Source organism: Pleurodeles waltl, unplaced genomic scaffold (assembly GCF_031143425.1).
Source record: "Pleurodeles waltl isolate 20211129_DDA unplaced genomic scaffold, aPleWal1.hap1.20221129 scaffold_153, whole genome shotgun sequence".
NCBI lineage: Eukaryota > Metazoa > Chordata > Amphibia > Caudata > Salamandridae > Pleurodeles > Pleurodeles waltl.
In genome coordinates this window covers 494,649-514,935 of record NW_027149859.1, presented here as the reverse complement: position 1 = coordinate 514,935, position 20,287 = coordinate 494,649, and the positions used below count along the sequence as shown (strand labels likewise).

General features: G+C 53.1%; 5 protein-coding genes across 5 annotated transcripts; 4 read left to right on the top strand and 1 right to left on the bottom strand.

Moving 5' to 3' along the window:
* The first annotated feature begins 12,781 nt into the window (after positions 1 to 12,781).
* On the top strand, positions 12,782 to 14,202 carry LOC138274064 (histone H1-like). The gene has a single exon (XM_069218956.1). The coding sequence runs from the start codon at positions 13,262 to 13,264 to the stop codon at positions 13,964 to 13,966; it is 705 nt and encodes a 234-aa protein (XP_069075057.1). The 5' UTR covers positions 12,782 to 13,261; the 3' UTR covers positions 13,967 to 14,202.
* A 401-nt stretch (positions 14,203 to 14,603) lies between these two features.
* Positions 14,604 to 15,193, top strand: LOC138274065 (histone H3). Its single transcript, XM_069218957.1, has one exon. The coding sequence runs from the start codon at positions 14,728 to 14,730 to the stop codon at positions 15,136 to 15,138; it is 411 nt and encodes a 136-aa protein (XP_069075058.1). The 5' UTR covers positions 14,604 to 14,727; the 3' UTR covers positions 15,139 to 15,193.
* A 662-nt stretch (positions 15,194 to 15,855) lies between these two features.
* On the bottom strand, positions 15,856 to 16,236 carry LOC138274047 (histone H2B 1.2-like). The gene has a single exon (XM_069218938.1). It carries the CDS (start codon positions 16,234 to 16,236, stop codon positions 15,856 to 15,858), a length of 381 nt encoding a protein of 126 aa, XP_069075039.1.
* Positions 16,237 to 16,579: 343 nt separating this feature from the next.
* LOC138274046 (histone H2A type 2-C) lies at positions 16,580 to 16,978 on the top strand. The gene has a single exon (XM_069218937.1). It carries the CDS (start codon positions 16,580 to 16,582, stop codon positions 16,976 to 16,978), a length of 399 nt encoding a protein of 132 aa, XP_069075038.1.
* A 752-nt stretch (positions 16,979 to 17,730) lies between these two features.
* On the top strand, positions 17,731 to 18,042 carry LOC138274045 (histone H4). The gene has a single exon (XM_069218936.1). The coding sequence runs from the start codon at positions 17,731 to 17,733 to the stop codon at positions 18,040 to 18,042; it is 312 nt and encodes a 103-aa protein (XP_069075037.1).
* Positions 18,043 to 20,287: the final 2,245 nt, after the last annotated feature.

Genomic DNA, 20,287 nt, shown 5'->3' with positions numbered 1-20,287 from the left:
CGGAGCTCCAAGTAGGGTAAGATTCCAGGTTTTCCCCCTGGATGGAAGTGGAAAAAAAAGAACACTTTACGTGCTTCAAAACGGTACACAAGCACCCTCACAGTGTCTGCACTGGGCCTGCAATGTCACTGGGCCCATTTGCAACCTTCCAGGCAGCTATTTTACACATTATGGGTGTTTCAGCTCCAAGGGGGCAAAGTCACTCCTTCTACCCAGGGCTGCGGAGCTCCAAGTAGGGTAAGATTCCAGGTTTTCCCCCTGGATGGAAGTGGAAAAAAAAAAACACTTTACGTGCTTCAAAACTGTACACAAGCACCCTCACAGTGCCAGCACTGGGCCTGCAATGTCCCTGGCCCATTTGCAACCTCCAGGCAGCTGTTTTCGACATTAGGCTCCAAGGGGGCAAAGTCACTCCTTCTACCCAGGGCTACGGAGCTCCAAGTAGGGTAAGATTCCAGGTTTTCCCCCTGGATGGAAGTGGGAAAAAAAGAACACTTTACGTGCTTCAAAGAGGTACACAAGCACCCTCACAGTGTCAGCACTGGGCCTGCAGTGTCCCTGGGCCCATTTGTAACCTTCCAGGCAGCTATTTTACACATTATGAGTGTTTCAGCTCCAAGGGGGCAAAGTCACTCCTTCTACCCAGGGCTACGGAGCTCCAAGTAGGGTAAGATTCCAGGTTTAACCCCGGGATGGAAGTGAAAAATAAAAGAACACTTTACATGATTCAAAACGGTACACAAGCACCCTCGCAGTGTCAGCACTGGGCCTGCAATGTCCCTGGCCCATTTGCAACCTTCCAGGCTGCTATTTTACACATTATGAGTGTTTCAGCTCCAAGGGGGCAAAGTCACTCCTTCTACCCAGGGCTACGGAGCTCCAAGTAGGGTAAGATTCCAGGTTTTCCCCCTGGATGGAAGTGGAAAAAAAAGAACACTTTACGTGCTTCAAAACGGTACACAAGCACCCTCACAGTGTCAGCACTGGGCCTGCAATGTCCCTGGCCCATTTGCAACCTCCAGGCAGCTGTTTTCGACATTAGGCTCCAAGGGGGCAAAGTCACTCCTTCTACCCAGGGCTACGGAGCTCCAAGTAGGGTAAGATTCCAGGTTTCCCCCCTGGATGGAAGTGGGAAAAAAAAGAACACTTTACGTGCTTTAAAACCGCACACAAGCACCCTCACAGTGCCAGCACTGAGCCTGCAATGTCCCTGGCCCATTTGCGACCTTCCAGGCTGCTATTTTACACATTATGGGTGTTTCAGCTCCAAGGGGGCAAAGTCACTCCTTCTACCCAGGGCTACGGAGCTCCAAGTAGGGTAAGATTCCAGGTTTTCCCCCTGGATGGAAGTGGAAGAAAAAAAAAGAACACTTTACGTGCTTCAAAGAGGTACACAAGCACCCTCACAGTGGCAGCACTGGGCCTGCAATGTCCCTGGCCCATTTGCAACCTCCAGGCAGCTGTTTTCGACATTAGGCTCCAAGGGGGCAAAGTCACTCCTTCTACCCAGGGCTACGGAGCTCCAAGTAGGGTAAGATTCCAGGTTTTCCCCCTGGATGGAAGTGGAGAAAAAAGAACACTTTACGTGCTTTTAAACTGTACACAAGCACCCTCACAGTGCCAGCAGTGAGCCTGCAATGTCCCTGGCCCATTTGCAACCTTCCAGGCTGCTATTTTACACATTATGAGTGTTTCAGCTCCAAGGGGGCAAAGTCACTCCTTCTACCCAGGGCTACGGAGCTCCAAGTAGGGTAAGATTCCAGGTTTTCCCCCTGGATGGAAGTGGACAAAAAAGAACACTTTACGTGCTTTTAAACTGTACACAAGCACCCTCACAGTGCCAGCAGTGAGCCTGCAATGTCCCTGGCCCATTTGCAACCTTCCAGGCTGCTATTTTACACATTATGAGTGTTTCAGCTCCAAGGGGGCAAAGTCACTCCTTCTACCCAGGGCTACGGAGCTCCAAGTAGGGTAAGATTCCAGGTTTTCCCCCTGGATGGAAGTGGAAAAAAAAGAACACTTTACGTGCTTCAAAACGGTACACAAGCACCCTCACAGCGTCAGCACTGGGCCTGCAATGTCCCTGGCCCATTTGCAACCTCCAGGCAGCTGTTTTCGACATTAGGCTCCAAGGGGGCAAAGTCACTCCTTCTACCCAGGGCTGCGGAGCTCCAAGTAGGGTAAGATTCCAGGTTTCCCCCCTGGATGGAAGTGGGGGAAAAAGAACACTTTACGTGCTTTAAAACCGCACACAAGCACCCTCACAGTGTCAGCACTGGGCCTGCAATGTCCCTGGCCCATTTGCAACCTTCCAGGCAGCTATTTTACACATTATGGGTGTTTCAGCTCCAAGGGGGCAAAGTCACTCCTTCTACCCAGGGCTGCGGAGCTCCAAGTAGGGTAAGATTCCAGGTTTTACCCCTGGATGGAAGTGGAAAAAAAAGAACACTTTACGTGCTTTAAAACCGCACACAAGCACCCTCACAGTGTCAGCACTGGGCCTGCAATGTCCCTGGCCCATTTGCAACCTTCCAGGCAGCTATTTTACACATTATGGGTGTTTCAGCTCCAAGGGGGCAAAGTCACTCCTTCTACCCAGGGCTACGGAGCTCCAAGTCGGGTAAGATTCCAGGTTTTCCCCCTGGATGGAAGTGGAAAAAAAAGAACACTTTACGTGCTTCAAAGAGGTACACAAACACCCTCACAGTGTCAGCACTGGGCCTGCAGTGTCCCTGGGCCCATTTGTAACCTTCCAGGCAGCTATTTTACACATTATGAGTGTTTCAGCTCCAAGGGGGCAAAGTCACTCCTTCTACCCAGGGCTGCGGAGCTCCAAGTAGGGTAAGATTCCAGGTTTTCCCCCTGGATTGAAGTGGGGAAAAAAAAGAACACTTTACGTGCTTTAAAACCGCACACAAGCACCCTCACAGTGCCAGCACTGGGCCTGCAATGTACCTGGCCCATTTGCAACCTCCAGGCAGCTGTTTTCGACATTAGGCTCCAAGGGGGCAAAGTCACTCCTTCTACCCAGGGCTACGGAGCTCCAAGTAGGGTAAGATTCCAGGTTTTCCCCCTGGATGGAAGTGGAAAAAAAAGAACACTTTACGTGCTTCAAAACCGCACACAAGCACCCTCACAGTGTCAGCACTGGGCCTGCAATGTCCCTGGCCCATTTGCAACCTTCCAGGCAGCTATTTTACACATTATGAGTGTTTCAGCTCCAAAGGGGCAAAGTCACTCCTTCTACCCAGGGCTGCGGAGCTCCAAGTAGGGTAAGATTCCAGGTTTTCCCCCTGGATGGAAGTGGGAAAAAAAAGAACACTTTACGTGCTTTAAAACCGCACACAAGCACCCTCACAGTGTCAGCACTGGGCCTGCAATGTCCCTGGCCCATTTGCAACCTTCCAGGCAGCTATTTTACACATTATGGGTGTTTCGGCTCCACGGGGGTAAAGTCACTCCTTCTACCCAGGGCTACGGAGCTCCAAGTCGGGTAAGATTCCAGGTTTTCCCCCTGGATGGAAGTGGGAAAAAAAGAACACTTTACGTGCTTCAAAGAGGTACACAAGCACCCTCACAGTGTCAGCACTGGGCCTGCAGTGTCCCTGGGCCCATTTGTAACCTTCCAGGCAGCTATTTTACACATTATGAGTGTTTCAGCTCCAAGGGGGCAAAGTCACTCCTTCTACCCAGGGCTACGGAGCTCCAAGTAGGGTAAGATTCCAGGTTTAACCCCGGGATGGAAGTGAAAAATAAAAGAACACTTTACATGATTCAAAACGGTACACAAGCACCCTCACAGTGTCAGCACTGGGCCTGCAATGTCCCTGGCCCATTTGCAACCTCCAGGCAGCTGTTTTCGACATTAGGCTCCAAGGGGGCAAAGTCACTCCTTCTACCCAGGGCTACGGAGCTCCAAGTAGGGTAAGATTCCAGGTTTTCCCCCTGGATGGAAGTGGAGAAAAAAGAACACTTTACGTGCTTCAAAACTGTACACAAGCACCCACACAGTGTCAGCACTGGGCCTGCAATGTCCCTGGGCCATTTGCTACCTTCCAGGCAGCTATTTTACACATTATGGGTGTTTCAGCTTCAAGGGGGCAAAGTCACTCCTTCTACCCAGGGCTACGGAGCTCCAAGTAGGGTAAGATTCCAGGTTTTCCCCCTGGATGGAAGTGGGGAAAAAAAGAACACTTTACGTGCTTTAAAACCGCACACAAGCACCCTCACAGTGTCAGCACTGGGCCTGCAATGTCCCTGGCCCATTTGCAACCTTCCAGGCAGCTATTTTACACATTATGGGTGTTTCAGCTCCACGGGGGTAAAGTCACTCCTTCTACCCAGGGCTACGGAGCTCCAAGTCGGGTAAGATTCCAGGTTTTCCCCCTGGATGGAAGTGGGAAAAAAAGAACACTTTACGTGCTTCAAAGAGGTACACAAGCACCCTCACAGTGTCAGCACTGGGCCTGCAGTGTCCCTGGGCCCATTTGTAACCTTCCAGGCAGCTATTTTACACATTATGAGTGTTTCAGCTCCAAGGGGGCAAAGTCACTCCTTCTACAGCTCCAAGTAGGGTAAGATTCCAGGTTTAACCCCGGGATGGAAGTGAAAAATAAAAGAACACTTTACATGATTCAAAACGGTACACAAGCACCCTCACAGTGTCAGCACTGGGGCCTGCAATGTCCCTGGCCCATTTGCAACCTTCCAGGCTGCTATTTTACACATTATGAGTGTTTTCAGCTCCAAGGGGGCAAAGTCACTCCTTCTACCCAGGGCTACGGAGCTCCAAGTAGGGTAAGATTCCAGGTTTCCCCCCCTGGATGGAAGTGGGGAAAAAAAAAGAACACTTTACGTGCTTTAAAACCGCTCACAAGCACCCTCACAGTGCAAGCACTGGGCCTGCAATGTCCCTGGCCCATTTGCAACCTCCAGGCAGCTGTTTTCGACATTAGGCTCCAAGGGGGCAAAGTCACTCCTTCTACCCAGGGCTACGGAGCTCCAAGTAGGGTAAGATTCCAGGTTTCCCCCCTTGATGGAAGTGGAAAAAAAGATCATTTTTCGTGGTTCAAAACGGTACACAAGCACCCTCACAGTGTCAGCACTGGGCCTGCAATGTCCCTGGGCCATTTGCAACCTTCCAGGCAGCTATTTTACACATTATGGGTGTTTCAGCTCCAAGGGGGCAAAGTCACTCCTTCTACCCAGGGCTACGGAGCTCCAAGTAGGGTAAGATTCCAGGTTTCCCCCCTTGATGGAAGTGGAAAAAAAGATCATTTTTCGTGGTTCAAAACGGTACACAAGCACCCTCACAGTGTCAGCACTGGGCCTGCAATGTCCCTGGGGCCATTTGCAACCTTCCAGGGCAGCTATTTTACACATTATGGGTGTTTCAGCTCCAAGGGGGCAAAGTCACTCCTTCTACCCAGGGCTACGGAGCTCCAAGTAGGGTAAGATTCCAGGTTTTCCCCCTGGATGGAAGTGGAAAAAAAAAGAACACTTTACGTGCTTCAAAACGGTACACAAGCACCCTCACAGTGTCAGCACTGGGCCTGCAATGTCCCTGGCCCATTTGCAACCTCCAGGCAGCTGTTTTCGACATTAGGCTCCAAGGGGGCAAAAGTCACTCCTTCTACCCAGGGCTACGGAGCTCCAAGTAGGGTAAGATTCCAGGTTTTCCCCCTTGATGGAAGTGGAAAAAAAAGATCATTTTTCGTGGTTCAAAACGGTACACAAGCACCCTCACAGTGTCAGCACTGGGCCTGCAATGTCCCTGGGCCATTTGCAACCTTCCAGGCAGCTATTTTACACATTATGGGTGTTTCAGCTCCAAGGGGGCAAAGTCACTCCTTCTACCCAGGGCTACGGAGCTCCAAGTAGGGTAAGATTCCCGGTTTTCCCCCTGGATGGAAGTGGAAAAAAAAGAACACTTTACGTGCTTTAAAACCGCAGACAAGCACCCTCACAGTGCCAGCACTGGGCCTGCAATGTCCCTGGCCCATTTGCAACCTCCAGGCAGCTGTTTTCGACATTAGGCTCCAAGGGGGCAAAAGTCACTCCTTCTACCCAGGGCTACGGGAGCTCCAAGTAGGGTAAGATTCCAGGTTTTCCCCCTGGATGGAAGTGGAAAAAAAAGAACACTTTACGTGCTTCAAAACGGTACACAAGCACCCTCACAGTGTCAGCACTGGGCCTGCAATGTCCCTGGGCCATTTGCAACCTTCCAGGCAGCTATTTTACACATTAGGAGTGTTTCAGCTCCAAGGGGGCAAAGTCACTCCTTCTACCCAGGGCTGCGGAGCTCCAAGTAGGGTAAGATTCCAGGTTTCCCCCCTGGATGGAAGTGGGGGAAAAAGAACACTTTACGTGCTTTAAAACCGCACACAAGCACCCTCACAGTGTCAGCACTGGGCCTGCAATGTCCCTGGCCCATTTGCAACCTTCCAGGCAGCTATTTTACACATTATGGGTGTTTCAGCTCCAAGGGGGCAAAGTCACTCCTTCTACCCAGGGCTGCGGAGCTCCAAGTAGGGTAAGATTCCAGGTTTTACCCCTGGATGGAAGTGGAAAAAAAAGAACACTTTACGTGCTTTAAAACCGCACACAAGCACCCTCACAGTGTCAGCACTGGGCCTGCAATGTCCCTGGCCCATTTGCAACCTTCCAGGCAGCTATTTTACACATTATGGGTGTTTCAGCTCCAAGGGGGCAAAGTCACTCCTTCTACCCAGGGCTACGGAGCTCCAAGTCGGGTAAGATTCCAGGTTTTCCCCCTGGATGGAAGTGGGAAAAAAAGAACACTTTACGTGCTTCAAAGAGGTACACAAGCACCCTCACAGTGTCAGCAATGGGCCTGCAGTGTCCCTGGGCCCATTTGTAACCTTCCAGGCAGCTATTTTACACATTATGAGTGTTTCAGCTCCAAGGGGGCAAAGTCACTCCTTCTACCCAGGGCTACGGAGCTCCAAGTAGGGTAAGATTCCAGGTTTAACCCCGGGATGGAAGTGAAAAATAAAAGAACACTTTACATGATTCAAAACGGTACACAAGCACCCTCACAGTGTCAGCACTGGGCCTGCAATGTCCCTGGCCCATTTGCAACCTCCAGGCAGCTGTTTTCGACATTAGGCTCCAAGGGGGCAAAGTCACTCCTTCTACCCAGGGCTACGGAGCTCCAAGTAGGGTAAGATTCCAGGTTTTCCCCCTGGATGGAAGTGGAAAAAAAAAAACACTTTACGTGCTTCAAAACTGTACACAAGCACCCTCACAGTGTCAGCACTGGGCCTGCAATGTCCCTGGGCCATTTGCTACCTTCCAGGCAGCTATTTTACACATTATGGGTGTTTCAGCTTCAAGGGGGCAAAGTCACTCCTTCTACCCAGGGCTACGGAGCTCCAAGTATGGTAAGATTCCAGGTTTTCCCCCTGGATGGAAGTGGGGAAAAAAAAGAACACTTTACGTGCTTTAAAACCGCACACAAGCACCCTCACAGTGCCAGCAGTGAGCCTGCAATGTCCCTGGCCCATTTGCAACCTTCCAGGCTGCTATTTTACACATTATGAGTGTTTCAGCTTCAAGGGGGCAAAGTCACTCCTTCTACCCAGGGCTACGGGAGCTCCAAGTAGGGTAAGATTCCAGGTTTTCCCCCTGGATGGAAGTGGAAAAAAAAGAACACTTTACGTGCTTCAAAACGGTACACAAGCACCCTCACAGTGTCTGCACTGGGCCTGCAATGTCACTGGGCCCATTTGCAACCTTCCAGGCAGCTATTTTACACATTATGGGTGTTTCAGCTCCAAGGGGGCAAAGTCACTCCTTCTACCCAGGGCTGCGGAGCTCCAAGTAGGGTAAGATTCCAGGTTTTCCCCCTGGATGGAAGTGGAAAAAAAAAAACACTTTACGTGCTTCAAAACTGTACACAAGCACCCTCACAGTGTCAGCACTGGGCCTGCAATGTCCCTGGGCCATTTGCTACCTTCCAGGCAGCTATTTTACACATTATGGGTGTTTCAGCTTCAAGGGGGCAAAGTCACTCCTTCTACCCAGGGCTACGGAGCTCCAAGTATGGTAAGATTCCAGGTTTTCCCCCTGGATGGAAGTGGGGAAAAAAAGAACACTTTACGTGCTTTAAAACCGCACACAAGCACCCTCACAGTGCCAGCAGTGAGCCTGCAATGTCCCTGGCCCATTTGCAACCTTCCAGGCTGCTATTTTACACATTATGAGTGTTTCAGCTTCAAGGGGGCAAAGTCACTCCTTCTACCCAGGGCTACGGAGCTCCAAGTAGGGTAAGATTCCAGGTTTTCCCCCTGGATGGAAGTGGAAAAAAAAAAGAACACTTTACGTGCTTCAAAGAGGTACACAAGCACCCTCACAGTGTCAGCACTGGGCCTGCAATGTCCCTGGCCCATTTGCAACCTTCCAGGCAGCTATTTTACACATTATGAGTGTTTCAGCTCCAAGGGTGCAAAGTCACTCCTTCTACCCAGGGCTGCGGAGCTCCAAGTAGGGTAAGATTCCAGGTTTTTCCCCCTGGATGGAAGTGGAAAAAAAAAGAACACTTTACGTGCTTCAAAACGGTACACAAGCACCCTCTCAGTGTCAGCACTGGGCCTGCAATGTCCCTGGCCCATTTGCAACCTCCAGGCAGCTGTTTTCGACATTAGGCTCCAAGGGGGCAAAGTCACTCCTTCTACACAGGGCTACGGAGCTCCAAGTAGGGTAAGATTCCAGGTTTCCCCCCTGGATGGAAGTGGGAAAAAAAAGAACACTTTACGTGCTTTAAAACCGCACAGAAGCACCCTCACAGTGCCAGCACTGAGCCTGCAATGTCCCCTGGCCCATTTGCGACCTTCCAGGCTGCTATTTTACACATTATGAGTGTTTCAGCTCCAAGGGGGGCAAAGTCACTCCTTCTACCCAGGGCTACGGAGCTCCAAGTAGGGTAAGATTCCAGGTTTTCCCCCTGGATGGAAGTGGGGGAAAAAAAAGAACACTTTACGTGCTTTAAAACCGCACACAAGCACCCTCACAGTGCCAGCACTGGGCCTGCAATGTCCCTGGGCCATTTGCAACCTTCCAGGCTGCTATTTTACACATTATGAGTGTTTCAGCTCCAAGGGGGCAAAGTCACTCCTTCTACCCAGGGCTACGGAGCTCCAAGTAGGGTAAGATTCCAGGTTTAACCCCGGGATGGAAGTGAAAAATAAAAAGAACACTTTACATGATTCAAAACGGTACACAAGCACCCTCACAGTGTCAGCACTGGGCCTGCAATGTCCCTGGCCCATTTGCAACCTCCAGGCAGCTGTTTTCGACATTAGGCTCCAAGGGGGCAAAGTCACTCCTTCTACCCAGGGCTACGGAGCTCCAAGTAGGGTAAGATTCCAGGTTCCCCCCCCTGGATGGAAGTGGAGAAAAAAGAACACTTTACGTGCTTCAAAACTGTACACAAGCACCCTCACAGTGTCAGCACTGGGCCTGCAATGTCCTGGCCCATTTGCTACCTTCCAGGCAGCTATTTTACACATTATGGGTGTTTCAGCTTCAAGGGGGCAAAGTCACTCCTTCTACCCAGGGCTACGGAGCTCCAAGTAGGGTAAGATTCCAGGTTTTCCCCCTGGATGGAAGTGGGGGAAAAAAAGAACACTTTACGTGCTTTAAAACCGCACACAAGCACCCTCACAGTGCCAGCACTGGGCCTGCAATGTCCCTGGGCCATTTGCAACCTTCCAGGCTGCTATTTTACACATTATGAGTGTTTCAGCCACCAAGGGGGCAAAAGTCACTCCTTCTACCCAGGGCTACGGAGCTCCAAGTAGGGTAAGATTCCAGGTTTTCCCCCTGGATGGAAGTGGAAAAAAAAGAACACTTTACGTGCTTCAAAACGGTACACAAGCACCCTCGCAGCGTCAGCACTGGGCCTGCAATGTCCTGGCCCATTTGCAACCTCCATGCAGCTGTTTTCGACATTAGGCTCCAAGGGGGCAAAGTCACTCCTTCTACCCAGGGCTACGGAGCTCCAAGTTGGGTAAGATTCCAGGTTTTCCCCCTGGATGGAAGTGGGAAAAAAAAAGAACACTTTACGTGCTTTAAAACCGCACACAAGCACCTTCACAGTGCCAGCACTGAGCCTGCAATGTCCCTGTCCCATTTGCGACCTTCCAGGCTGCTATTTTACACATTATGAGTGTTTCAGCTCCAAGGGGGCAAAGTCACTCCTTCTACCCAGGGCTACGGAGCTCCAAGTAGGGTAAGATTCCAGGTTTTCCCCCTGGATGGAAGTGGAGAAAAAAGAACACTTTACGTGCTTCAAAACTGTACACAAGCACCCTCACAGTGTCAGCACTGGGCCTGCAATGTCCCTGGGCCATTTGCTACCTTCCAGGCAGCTATTTTACACATTATGGGTGTTTCAGCTCCAAGGGGGCAAAGTCACTCCTTCTACCCAGGGCTACGGAGCTCCAAGTAGGGTAAGATTCCAGGTTTTCCCCCTGGATGGAAGTGGGGAAAAAAAAGAACACTTTACGTGCTTTAAAACCGCACACAAGCACCCTCACAGTGTCGGCACTGAGCCTGCAATGTCCCTGGCCCATTTGCGACCTTCCAGGCTGCTATTTTACACATTATGAGTGTTTCAGCTCCAAGGGGGCAAAGTCACTCCTTCTACCCAGGGCTACGGAGCTCCAAGTAGGGTAAGATTCCAGGTTTTCCCCCTGGATGGAAGTGGAAAAAAAAGAACACTTTACGTGCTTCAAAACGGTACACAAGCACCCTCACAGTGACAGCACTGGGCCTGCAATGTCCCTGGGCCATTTGCAACCTTCCAGGCAGCTATTTTACTCATTATGAGTGTTTCAGCTCCAAGGGGGCAAAGTCACTCCTTCTACCCAGGGCTGCGGAGCTCCAAGTAGGGTAAGATTCCAGGTTTTCCCCCTGGATGGAAGTGGGAAAAAAAAGAACACTTTACGTGCTTCAAAGAGGTACACAAGCACCCTCACAGTGTCAGCACTGGGCCTGCAATGTCCCTGGGCCATTTGCAACCTTCCAGGCAGCTATTTTACACATTATGAGTGTTTCAGCTCCAAGGGGGCAAAGTCACTCCTTCTACCCAGGGCTGCGGAGCTCCAAGTAGGGTAAGATTCCAGGTTTTCCCCCTGGATGGAAGTGGAAAAAAAAAGAACACTTTACGTGCTTCAAAACGGTACACAAGCACCCTCTCAGTGTCAGCACTGGGCCTGCAATGTCCCTGGCCCATTTGCAACCTCCAGGCAGCTGTTTTCGACATTAGGCTCCAAGGGGGCAAAGTCACTCCTTCTACACAGGGCTACGGAGCTCCAAGTAGGGTAAGATTCCAGGTTTCCCCCCTGGATGGAAGTGGGAAAAAAAGAACACTTTACGTGCTTCAAAACGGTACACAAGCACCCTCACAGCGTCAGCACTGGGCCTGCAATGTCCCTGGCCCATTTGCAACCTCCAGGCAGCTGTTTTCGACATTAGGCTCCAAGGGGGCAAAGTCACTCCTTCTACCCAGGGCTACGGAGCTCCAAGTAGGGTAAGATTCCAGGTTTTCCCCCTGGATGGAAGTGGAAAAAAAAAGAACACTTTACGTGCTTTTAAACTGTACACAAGCACCCTCACAGTGTCATCACTGGGCCTGCAATGTCCCTGGGCCATTTGCAACCTTCCAGGCAGCTATTTTACACATTATGAGTGTTTCAGCTCCAAGGGGGCAAAGTCACTCCTTCTACCCAGGGCTGCGGAGCTCCAAGTAGGGTAAGATTCCAGGTTTTACCCCTGGATGGAAGTGGAAAAAAAAGAACACTTTACGTGCTTCAAAACCGTACACAAGCACCCTCACAGTGTCAGCACTGGGCCTGCAATGTCCCTGGGCCATTTGCAACCTTCCAGGCAGCTATTTTACACATTATGGGTGTTTCAGCTCCAAGGGGGCAAAGTCACTCCTTCTACCCAGGGCTACGGAGCTCCAAGTAGGGTAAGATTCCAGGTTTTCCCCCTGGATGGAAGTGGAAAAAAAAAGAACATGTTACGTGCTTCAAAACTGTACACTAGCACCCTCACAGTGCCAGCACTGAGCCTGCAATGTCCCTTGCCCATTTGCAACCTTCCAGGCTGCTATTTTACACATTATGAGTGTTTCAGCTCCAAGGGGGCAAAGTCACTCCTTCTACCCAGGGCTACGGAGCTCCAAGTAGGGTAAGATTCCAGGTTTTCCCCCTGGATGGAAGTGGAGAAAAAAGAACACTTTACGTGCTTCAAAACGGTACACAAGCACCCTCACAGCGTCAGCACTGGGCCTGCAATGTCCCTGGCCCATTTGCAACCTCCAGACAGCTGTTTTCGACATTAGGCTCCAAGGGGGCAAAGTCACTCCTTCTACCCAGGGCTACGGAGCTCCAAGTAGGGTAAGATTCCAGGTTTTCCCCCTGGATGGAAGTGGAAAAAAAAGAACACTTTACGTGCTTCAAAATGGTACACAAGCACCCTCACAGTGTCAGCACTGGGCCTGCAATGTCCCTGTCCCATTTGCAACCTTCCAGGCAGCTATTTTACACATTATGAGTGTTTCAGCTCCAAGGGGGCAAAGTCACTCCTTCTACCCAGGGCTACTGAGCTCCAAGTCGGGTAAGATTCCAGGTTTTCTCCCTTGTATGCAGGTGAACAAAATAATAGTTTACATGGTTAAATAAGGTAGGCAGGCACCTTCACAGTATCAGCGGTGTGCATTCAGTGAGTTTGGCCCGTTTCTATCCTCCTGGCTCCTGTTTCCCCTCTCGCTGGGCACACGAAGGCTTGTGTTATTTCTGCAGTTTATAAAACGTTGTTTCACGGGTGCCAAGAACCCCATTGTGGTGCCCCACGAGTCATTCGGTACAGAAGCACGCTCCGATTGATATGCTATCTTTTCTGACCACAAACGTTAAGACTGTGTAGGTGAAAATGGGCTCGGGGACAAAGTTTTCTGACACAAAGGCATCAGCCATCGGAGGAGTGTGGAGTCTACCAGCTGACTAAAAGCCGGTGGCAGCGCGTTGAAACGAGAGGAGTGCACGCACAGGAAAGGGATGAAGTTGGGCTTCTTTTGATGTATAAATGAAAGCCCAGTTCTAACTTTTACTGTTTTAAAACATAGATAATCTGATGAGAGGAAACACAAAAGCCAGCTCGGAGCAGAGAGCCGAGTGTGCCGCGAACAGCCTCCCCTCCTGGGGACCAATCAGGAGGTGGCTCCTCCCTATATATGCACGGAGCTCCGGCGGGAGGGACATTTCTCATCTGTGCTAGCGCCTCGACTCTCTGTACCATGGCTGAAACCGCTCCAGCTGCCGCGGCCCCTCCCGCGGAAGTAGCCCCCAAGAAGAAGGCGAAGAAGGCGGCGGGGCCTTCTAAGGCCAAGAAGCCCGCGGGACCCAGCGTCGCCGAGCTCATCCTGAAGGCGGTCACCGCCTCTGCCGAGAGGAAGGGGGTCTCCCTGGCGGCGCTGAAGAAGGTGCTGAGCGCCGACGGCTACGATGTGGACAAGAACAAGAGCCGCGTCAAGGCCGCCCTCAAGGGCCTGGTCAGCAAGGGCGCCCTGGCCCAGCTGAAGGGCACCGGCGCCTCCGGCTCCTTCAAGGTGAACAAGAAGCAGCTGGAGGGCAAGAAGGCGGCCAAGAAACCAGCGGCCAAGAAACCAGCGGCCAAGAAAGCCGCCCCGGCCGCCAAGAAGCCCAAGAAGGCCCCCGCGGGGGTGAAGAAGAGCCCGAAGAAGGCCAAGAAGCCGGCGGCGGCCAAGAGCCCCAAGAAGGCCAAAGCTGCCCCGGCCAAGAAGGCTGCCAAGAGTCCCGCGAAAGCAAAGGCGGCCAAGCCCAAGGCAGCCAAGAAAAGCCCCGCCAAGGTGGTGAAACCCAAGGCGGCCAAACCCAAAGCAGCCAAGCCCAAAAAGGCAGCGCCCAAGAAGAAGTAAGGGCTCCTGCCAGACACTGCGAACACAAGGGCTCTTTTAAGAGCCACCCACCCGGTCTAGAAGAGAGCCTGTTCACCCCCCCAGCCCCGCGCACGCCGTGCCCCGCTCCCCAGCCATAAACGGCACCGTGAAATCCCGGCGCGCCTCTCCGCGCTCGAGCGCCGCGTGTGATCTTGGGCGGATGCTCGCACGGAGGTTATTATAACTCCTTGATAGTTTTAAGGCTAACTATACGTGTGGGAGGTATCAGACCTCGGTGGATGACACATTCGGGTGATTACGTGTGTGTTTCGCCGCAAACACTATGTCCGAGGCGGACTGGGAATAGTGTCTGCTTGAAGCAGACGAGTGTGCGCCTTAAATCCGTAGGAGGTAACGGCGTGTGCCAGGGTAACCAAAGGGGCTATAACACCGTGGGCTTGTCCCCCGCAGGTGACCGAGACGGGGAGGGGGGTGACTGGTGGGGCGGCAGCTAGCCGGGGGGGCAAGGGGGAGAAGACCTGCCCAAAACGCGGGCTTTTTCGGCTCGGGGTACATCAACCAATCGGGGGGCTGCTTTCCATTTTGACCACATTTCATTGGCTATAGCCAGCCACGAGCCGCCTCTTCAGTGAGTAACCAATCCTTGCTATTTCCAAACTTGGGCCCGTAGTTTCAACCAATCAGAGCAGCCCTCCGTCTCCCAGGGCATAAATAGGCCTCTGTGCGAGGCAGGCCCCATTCCTTCTCGCACGCCGCGCAGAGAAAGCTCCGTCTTCGCCATGGCCCGCACCAAGCAGACCGCCCGCAAGTCCACCGGAGGGAAGGCGCCTCGCAAGCAGCTGGCCACCAAGGCTGCCCGCAAGAGCGCGCCTGCCACCGGAGGAGTCAAGAAGCCTCACCGCTACAGGCCCGGGACCGTGGCTCTCCGCGAGATCCGCCGCTACCAGAAGTCCACCGAGCTGCTCATCCGCAAGCTGCCCTTCCAGCGCCTGGTGCGGGAGATCGCGCAGGACTTCAAGACCGACCTGCGCTTCCAGAGCTCGGCCGTCATGGCCCTGCAGGAGGCCAGCGAGGCCTACCTGGTCGGGCTCTTTGAGGACACCAACTTGTGCGCCATCCACGCCAAGAGGGTCACCATCATGCCCAAGGACATTCAGCTGGCCCGTCGTATCCGCGGCGAGAGGGCCTAAGGACCGACCCTAACCGACACCACATATACCACAAGGGCTCTTCTAAGAGCCACCACCTTGTCACGTAGGAGCTGTTCATATCCGTGTGTTGTACACGGGGGGAGGCGGGGGCGAAAGGAAGGTGTTGGTAGGCACCGGTACTCATTAACTCATACCGGCACTCGGAAAGCAGAGCGCCTCCTTTTCATATAATAAAGTGCTTTGTTTGGCAGACGGGTTGTGCAGCGACCGGCACCTCGCAAGCCAGGGCTGTGTGGTGTCTGTGCTACTTTTAAACCCCCGGTAATCTTGTCCGGCTTCAGCAGAGGGAGCGCCCGCTCGGGGGCGACTTGTAGCCGCTCTCGTCTCCCTTGGTTTTAAAGTACGAACGGAACGTGCCCCGTGCAAACTGTACACACTTCTCCCCTAACGTGGAAAGCAATAGCGGGACCGTCCGTGCGGGTCAAACGCTATTACATTACAGCGCTTAGTGACACTTTATCCCCAACAAAGCCTGTTCACATAGACTTTTTATTAGGAAGGGCGCTCTGCTCTACCGACCCTCGCTCTGCTGCAGGCCCCGCCAGAGCGGGACCTAATGCGCACCACACTACGCTTCACTCATAAGACACGCTAAGGGTACCTCTTCACCGATAATATCCGCACAGCAGCTCTTAGAGGAAAAAGTGTTGGCCCTTAAAAGAGCCCTTGTGTTAATTGGAGATGTGCCTCGAAGCCTTACTTGGCGCTAGTGTACTTGGTGACGGCCTTGGTGCCCTCGGACACGGCGTGCTTGGCCAGCTCTCCGGGGAGCAGCAGGCGCACGGCGGTCTGGATCTCCCGGGAGGTGATGGTGCGCCGCTGGTTGTAGTGAGCCAGGCGGGAAGCCTCCCCGGCGATGCGCTCAAAGATGTCGTTGACGAAGGAGTTCATGATGCCCATGGCCTTGGAGGAGATGCCGGTGTCGGGGTGCACCTGCTTCATCACTTTGTAAATGTAGATAGCGTAGCTCTCCTTCCTGGTCCTCTTGCGCTTCTTGCCGTCCTTCTTGGGCGGCTTGGACAGCGCTTTCTTGGAGCCCTTCTTGGGAGCCGGCGCGGACTTGGCTGGTTCAGGCATGATCGACACTGGGCAGGCGCTCGCTGTGGAATCAGGAGAAATGCCGAAGCGGCGCCCGGGCTGCTGTACTTATAGGCTGGGCGTGTAAAGCAGCTGCTTGTTCTATTCTCCGTTCCCATTGGTAGGCACAACCGGCACCCCCTCCGTCCTCATCTTAATACGCGCCTTTCACTTCTGTAATTCTGATTGGTGGAGTAGGTTATTCCTTCCTCCAATGTGGGCCTCAGAGCCTAGCGGGCAACCAATCAGAGACGACCCGGAGTCTTTATATGACCGGGGTCCGGAGCACGCAGGGATAGTCTCTCTGTCTTCTTAGCCCGAGAACCTACAGCAGCTGCTCGCCATGTCTGGACGCGGAAAGCAAGGAGGCAAGGCCCGCGCTAAGGCCAAGACACGCTCTTCCAGAGCCGGACTGCAGTTCCCTGTGGGCCGTGTGCACAGGCTGCTCCGAAAGGGAAGCTACGCCGAGCGGGTCGGCGCCGGTGCCCCCGTCTATCTGGCTGCAGTCCTGGAGTACCTGACGGCCGAGATCCTCGAGCTGGCCGGCAACGCGGCCCGGGACAACAAGAAGACCCGCATCATCCCCAGGCACCTCCAGCTCGCCATCCGCAACGACGAGGAGCTCAACAAGCTGCTGGGCAGAGTCACCATCGCCCAGGGAGGCGTCCTGCCAAACATCCAGGCCGTGCTGCTGCCCAAGAAAACCGAGAGCCACAAGGCTGGGGGCAAAGCAAGCAAGTGAAGCGCCGCAGCCTCCCTCACGAACCACCGTATAAATACATTATAAACACAAGGGCTCTTTTCAGGGCCGCACACAGATTCCATCAAAGAGCTTATCCCTTCTAAGTCTCACTTTTGCCGGCTTCTTTAAATTCAGCGCTCGCACCTTCGCCTCACCGGGCGGCGTGTCCGACCCTCCGGCGATGCACGTTAATAATGTTAACACAGCCGCTAAGGCTACCTTGCGGTCCCTACTTTTTATTTATGTTTATACATATATATTTTTCAGTTTGCGGGCACGCCGCTACCGGGCGCGGGGTGTGAACGTGTGCATGTTGTGGCTGCACGCACGCAGCGCGGTGGCGCCGGGGAGGGCTTCGGTGCGCTGGCCCCATTGAGACATTTGAGAGCGGTCGGAGGGGGACCCAGGGTTAGGGTTGCTTCAGGCCGGAACAACCAGCGAGGGGCTGGGGTGCTTTGCACCGTTCCGTTTGCGTGGCCTGAACGCCGGTGGCGTGTGAGGAGGGAAGAGCAGAAGCTGCGGAGCCCGCCCGCCCGCAGGCGAGCCCAGGACAAAGGGGCGCTGGGAGCCCGCGCTTTTTCAAACGGCAGCGGCCGCTCGGGGCCCGCTCTCTGCAGAGGGCGGGCCGGGCAGCGGCTCTCCCGCCTCTCGGTCTCACACGTCAGAGGCTCCCTCGCCGGTCCGCAGCGGCTCCATATAAGCAGCCGTTCTCGGGCTGCTGCTCGTATTTCTGCTTCGACCGAGAAGAGAGCATGTCTGGACGCGGCAAAGGAGGAAAGGGGCTCGGCAAAGGCGGTGCCAAGAGGCACAGGAAGGTGCTCCGCGACAACATCCAGGGCATCACCAAGCCCGCCATTCGCCGCCTGGCTCGCCGCGGCGGTGTCAAGCGCATCTCCGGCCTCATCTACGAGGAGACCCGCGGTGTGCTGAAGGTTTTCCTGGAGAACGTCATCCGGGACGCCGTCACCTATACCGAGCACGCCAAGAGAAAGACCGTCACCGCCATGGATGTGGTGTACGCCCTGAAGCGCCAGGGACGTACTCTCTACGGATTTGGCGGTTAAACACCACTCGCCGAGAACGCACAAAAAAACAACCTAAAGGCCCTTCTGAGGGCCGCCCACTGGATCATAACAGAGCTGTGTGTATACGACACCATTTTATTACATATTCCCTGCCGGGTTGGGCTGCTCTCCAGGCCCATACCCAATTTCTTTACACCTTCCCGTATTTTCGACTATTAAGCCCCCACAGGGTGGGGGCTTACAGGCCACTGGGGAACAAAGGGTCGAGTTAGCCCGGCTGGCTGGCTGTCCGGCCATCTGGTCGGACATCACGCTGAGCCATCTGGTTGCACACGTGGCCGACCAGATGGCCGGACTGCCAGCCGGCCGGGATAACTCGACTTTTTGTTCCCTACCCAGGTCTCTAAGCCCCCACCATGTGGGGGCTTAATAGTCGAGAATTTGTGTACATGTTTCCTTTTTCAGCTCCAAGGGGGCAAAGTCACTCCTTCTACCCAGGGCTGCGGAGCTCCAAGTAGGGTAAGATTCCAGGTTTTCCCCCTGGATGGAAGTGGAAAAAAAAAAACACTTTACGTGCTTCAAAACTGTACACAAGCACCCTCACAGTGTCAGCACTGGGCCTGCAATGTCCCTGGGCCATTTGCTACCTTCCAGGCAGCTATTTTACACATTATGGGTGTTTCAGCTTCAAGGGGGCAAAGTCACTCCTTCTACCCAGGGCTACGGAGCTCCAAGTATGGTAAGATTCCAGGTTTTCCCCCTGGATGGAAGTGGGGAAAAAAAGAACACTTTACGTGCTTTAAAACCGCACACAAGCACCCTCACAGTGCCAGCAGTGAGCCTGCAATGTCCCTGGCCCATTTGCAACCTTCCAGGCTGCTATTTTACACATTATGAGTGTTTCAGCTTCAAGGGGGCAAAGTCACTCCTTCTACCCAGGGCTACGGAGCTCCAAGTAGGGTAAGATTCCAGGTTTTCCCCCTGGATGGAAGTGGAAAAAAAAGAACACTTTACGTGCTTCAAAACGGTACACAAGCACCCTCACAGTGTCTGCACTGGGCCTGCAATGTCACTGGGCCCATTTGCAACCTTCCAGGCAGCTATTTTACACATTATGGGTGTTTCAGCTCCAAGGGGGCAAAGTCACTCCTTCTACCCAGGGCTGCGGAGCTCCAAGTAGGGTAAGATTCCAGGTTTTCCCCCTGGATGGAAGTGGAAAAAAAAAAAACACTTTACGTGCTTCAAAACTGTACACAAGCACCCTCACAGTGTCAGCACTGGGCCTGCAATGTCCCTGGGCCATTTGCTACCTTCCAGGCAGCTATTTTACACATTATGGGTGTTTCAGCTTCAAGGGGGCAAAGTCACTCCTTCTACCCAGGGCTACGGAGCTCCAAGTATGGTAAGATTCCAGGTTTTCCCCCTGGATGGAAGTGGGGAAAAAAAGAACACTTTACGTGCTTTAAAACCGCACACAAGCACCCTCACAGTGCCAGCAGTGAGCCTGCAATGTCCCTGGCCCATTTGCAACCTTCCAGGCTGCTATTTTACACATTATGAGTGTTTCAGCTTCAAGGGGGCAAAGTCACTCCTTCTACCCAGGGCTACGGAGCTCCAAGTAGGGTAAGATTCCAGGTTTTCCCCCTGGATGGAAGTGGAAAAAAAAGAACACTTTACGTGCTTCAAAACGGTACACAAGCACCCTCACAGTGTCTGCACTGGGCCTGCAATGTCACTGGGCCCATTTGCAACCTTCCAGGCAGCTATTTTACACATTATGGGTGTTTCAGCTCCAAGGGGGCAAAGTCACTCCTTCTACCCAGGGCTGCGGAGCTCCAAGTAGGGTAAGATTCCAGGTTTTCCCCCTGGATGGAAGTGGAAAAAAAAAAACACTTTACGTGCTTCAAAACTGTACACAAGCACCCTCACAGTGCCAGCACTGGGCCTGCAATGTCCCTGGCCCATTTGCAACCTCCAGGCAGCTGTTTTCGACATTAGGCTCCAAGGGGGCAAAGTCACTCCTTCTACCCAGGGCTACGGAGCTCCAAGTAGGGTAAGATTCCAGGTTTTCCCCCTGGATGGAAGTGGGAAAAAAAGAACACTTTACGTGCTTCAAAGAGGTACACTAGCACCCTCACAGTGTCAGCACTGGGCCTGCAGTGTCCCTGGGCCCATTTGTAACCTTCCAGGCAGCTATTTTACACATTATGAGTGTTTCAGCTCCAAGGGGGCAAAGTCACTCCTTCTACCCAGGGCTACGGAGCTCCAAGTAGGGTAAGATTCC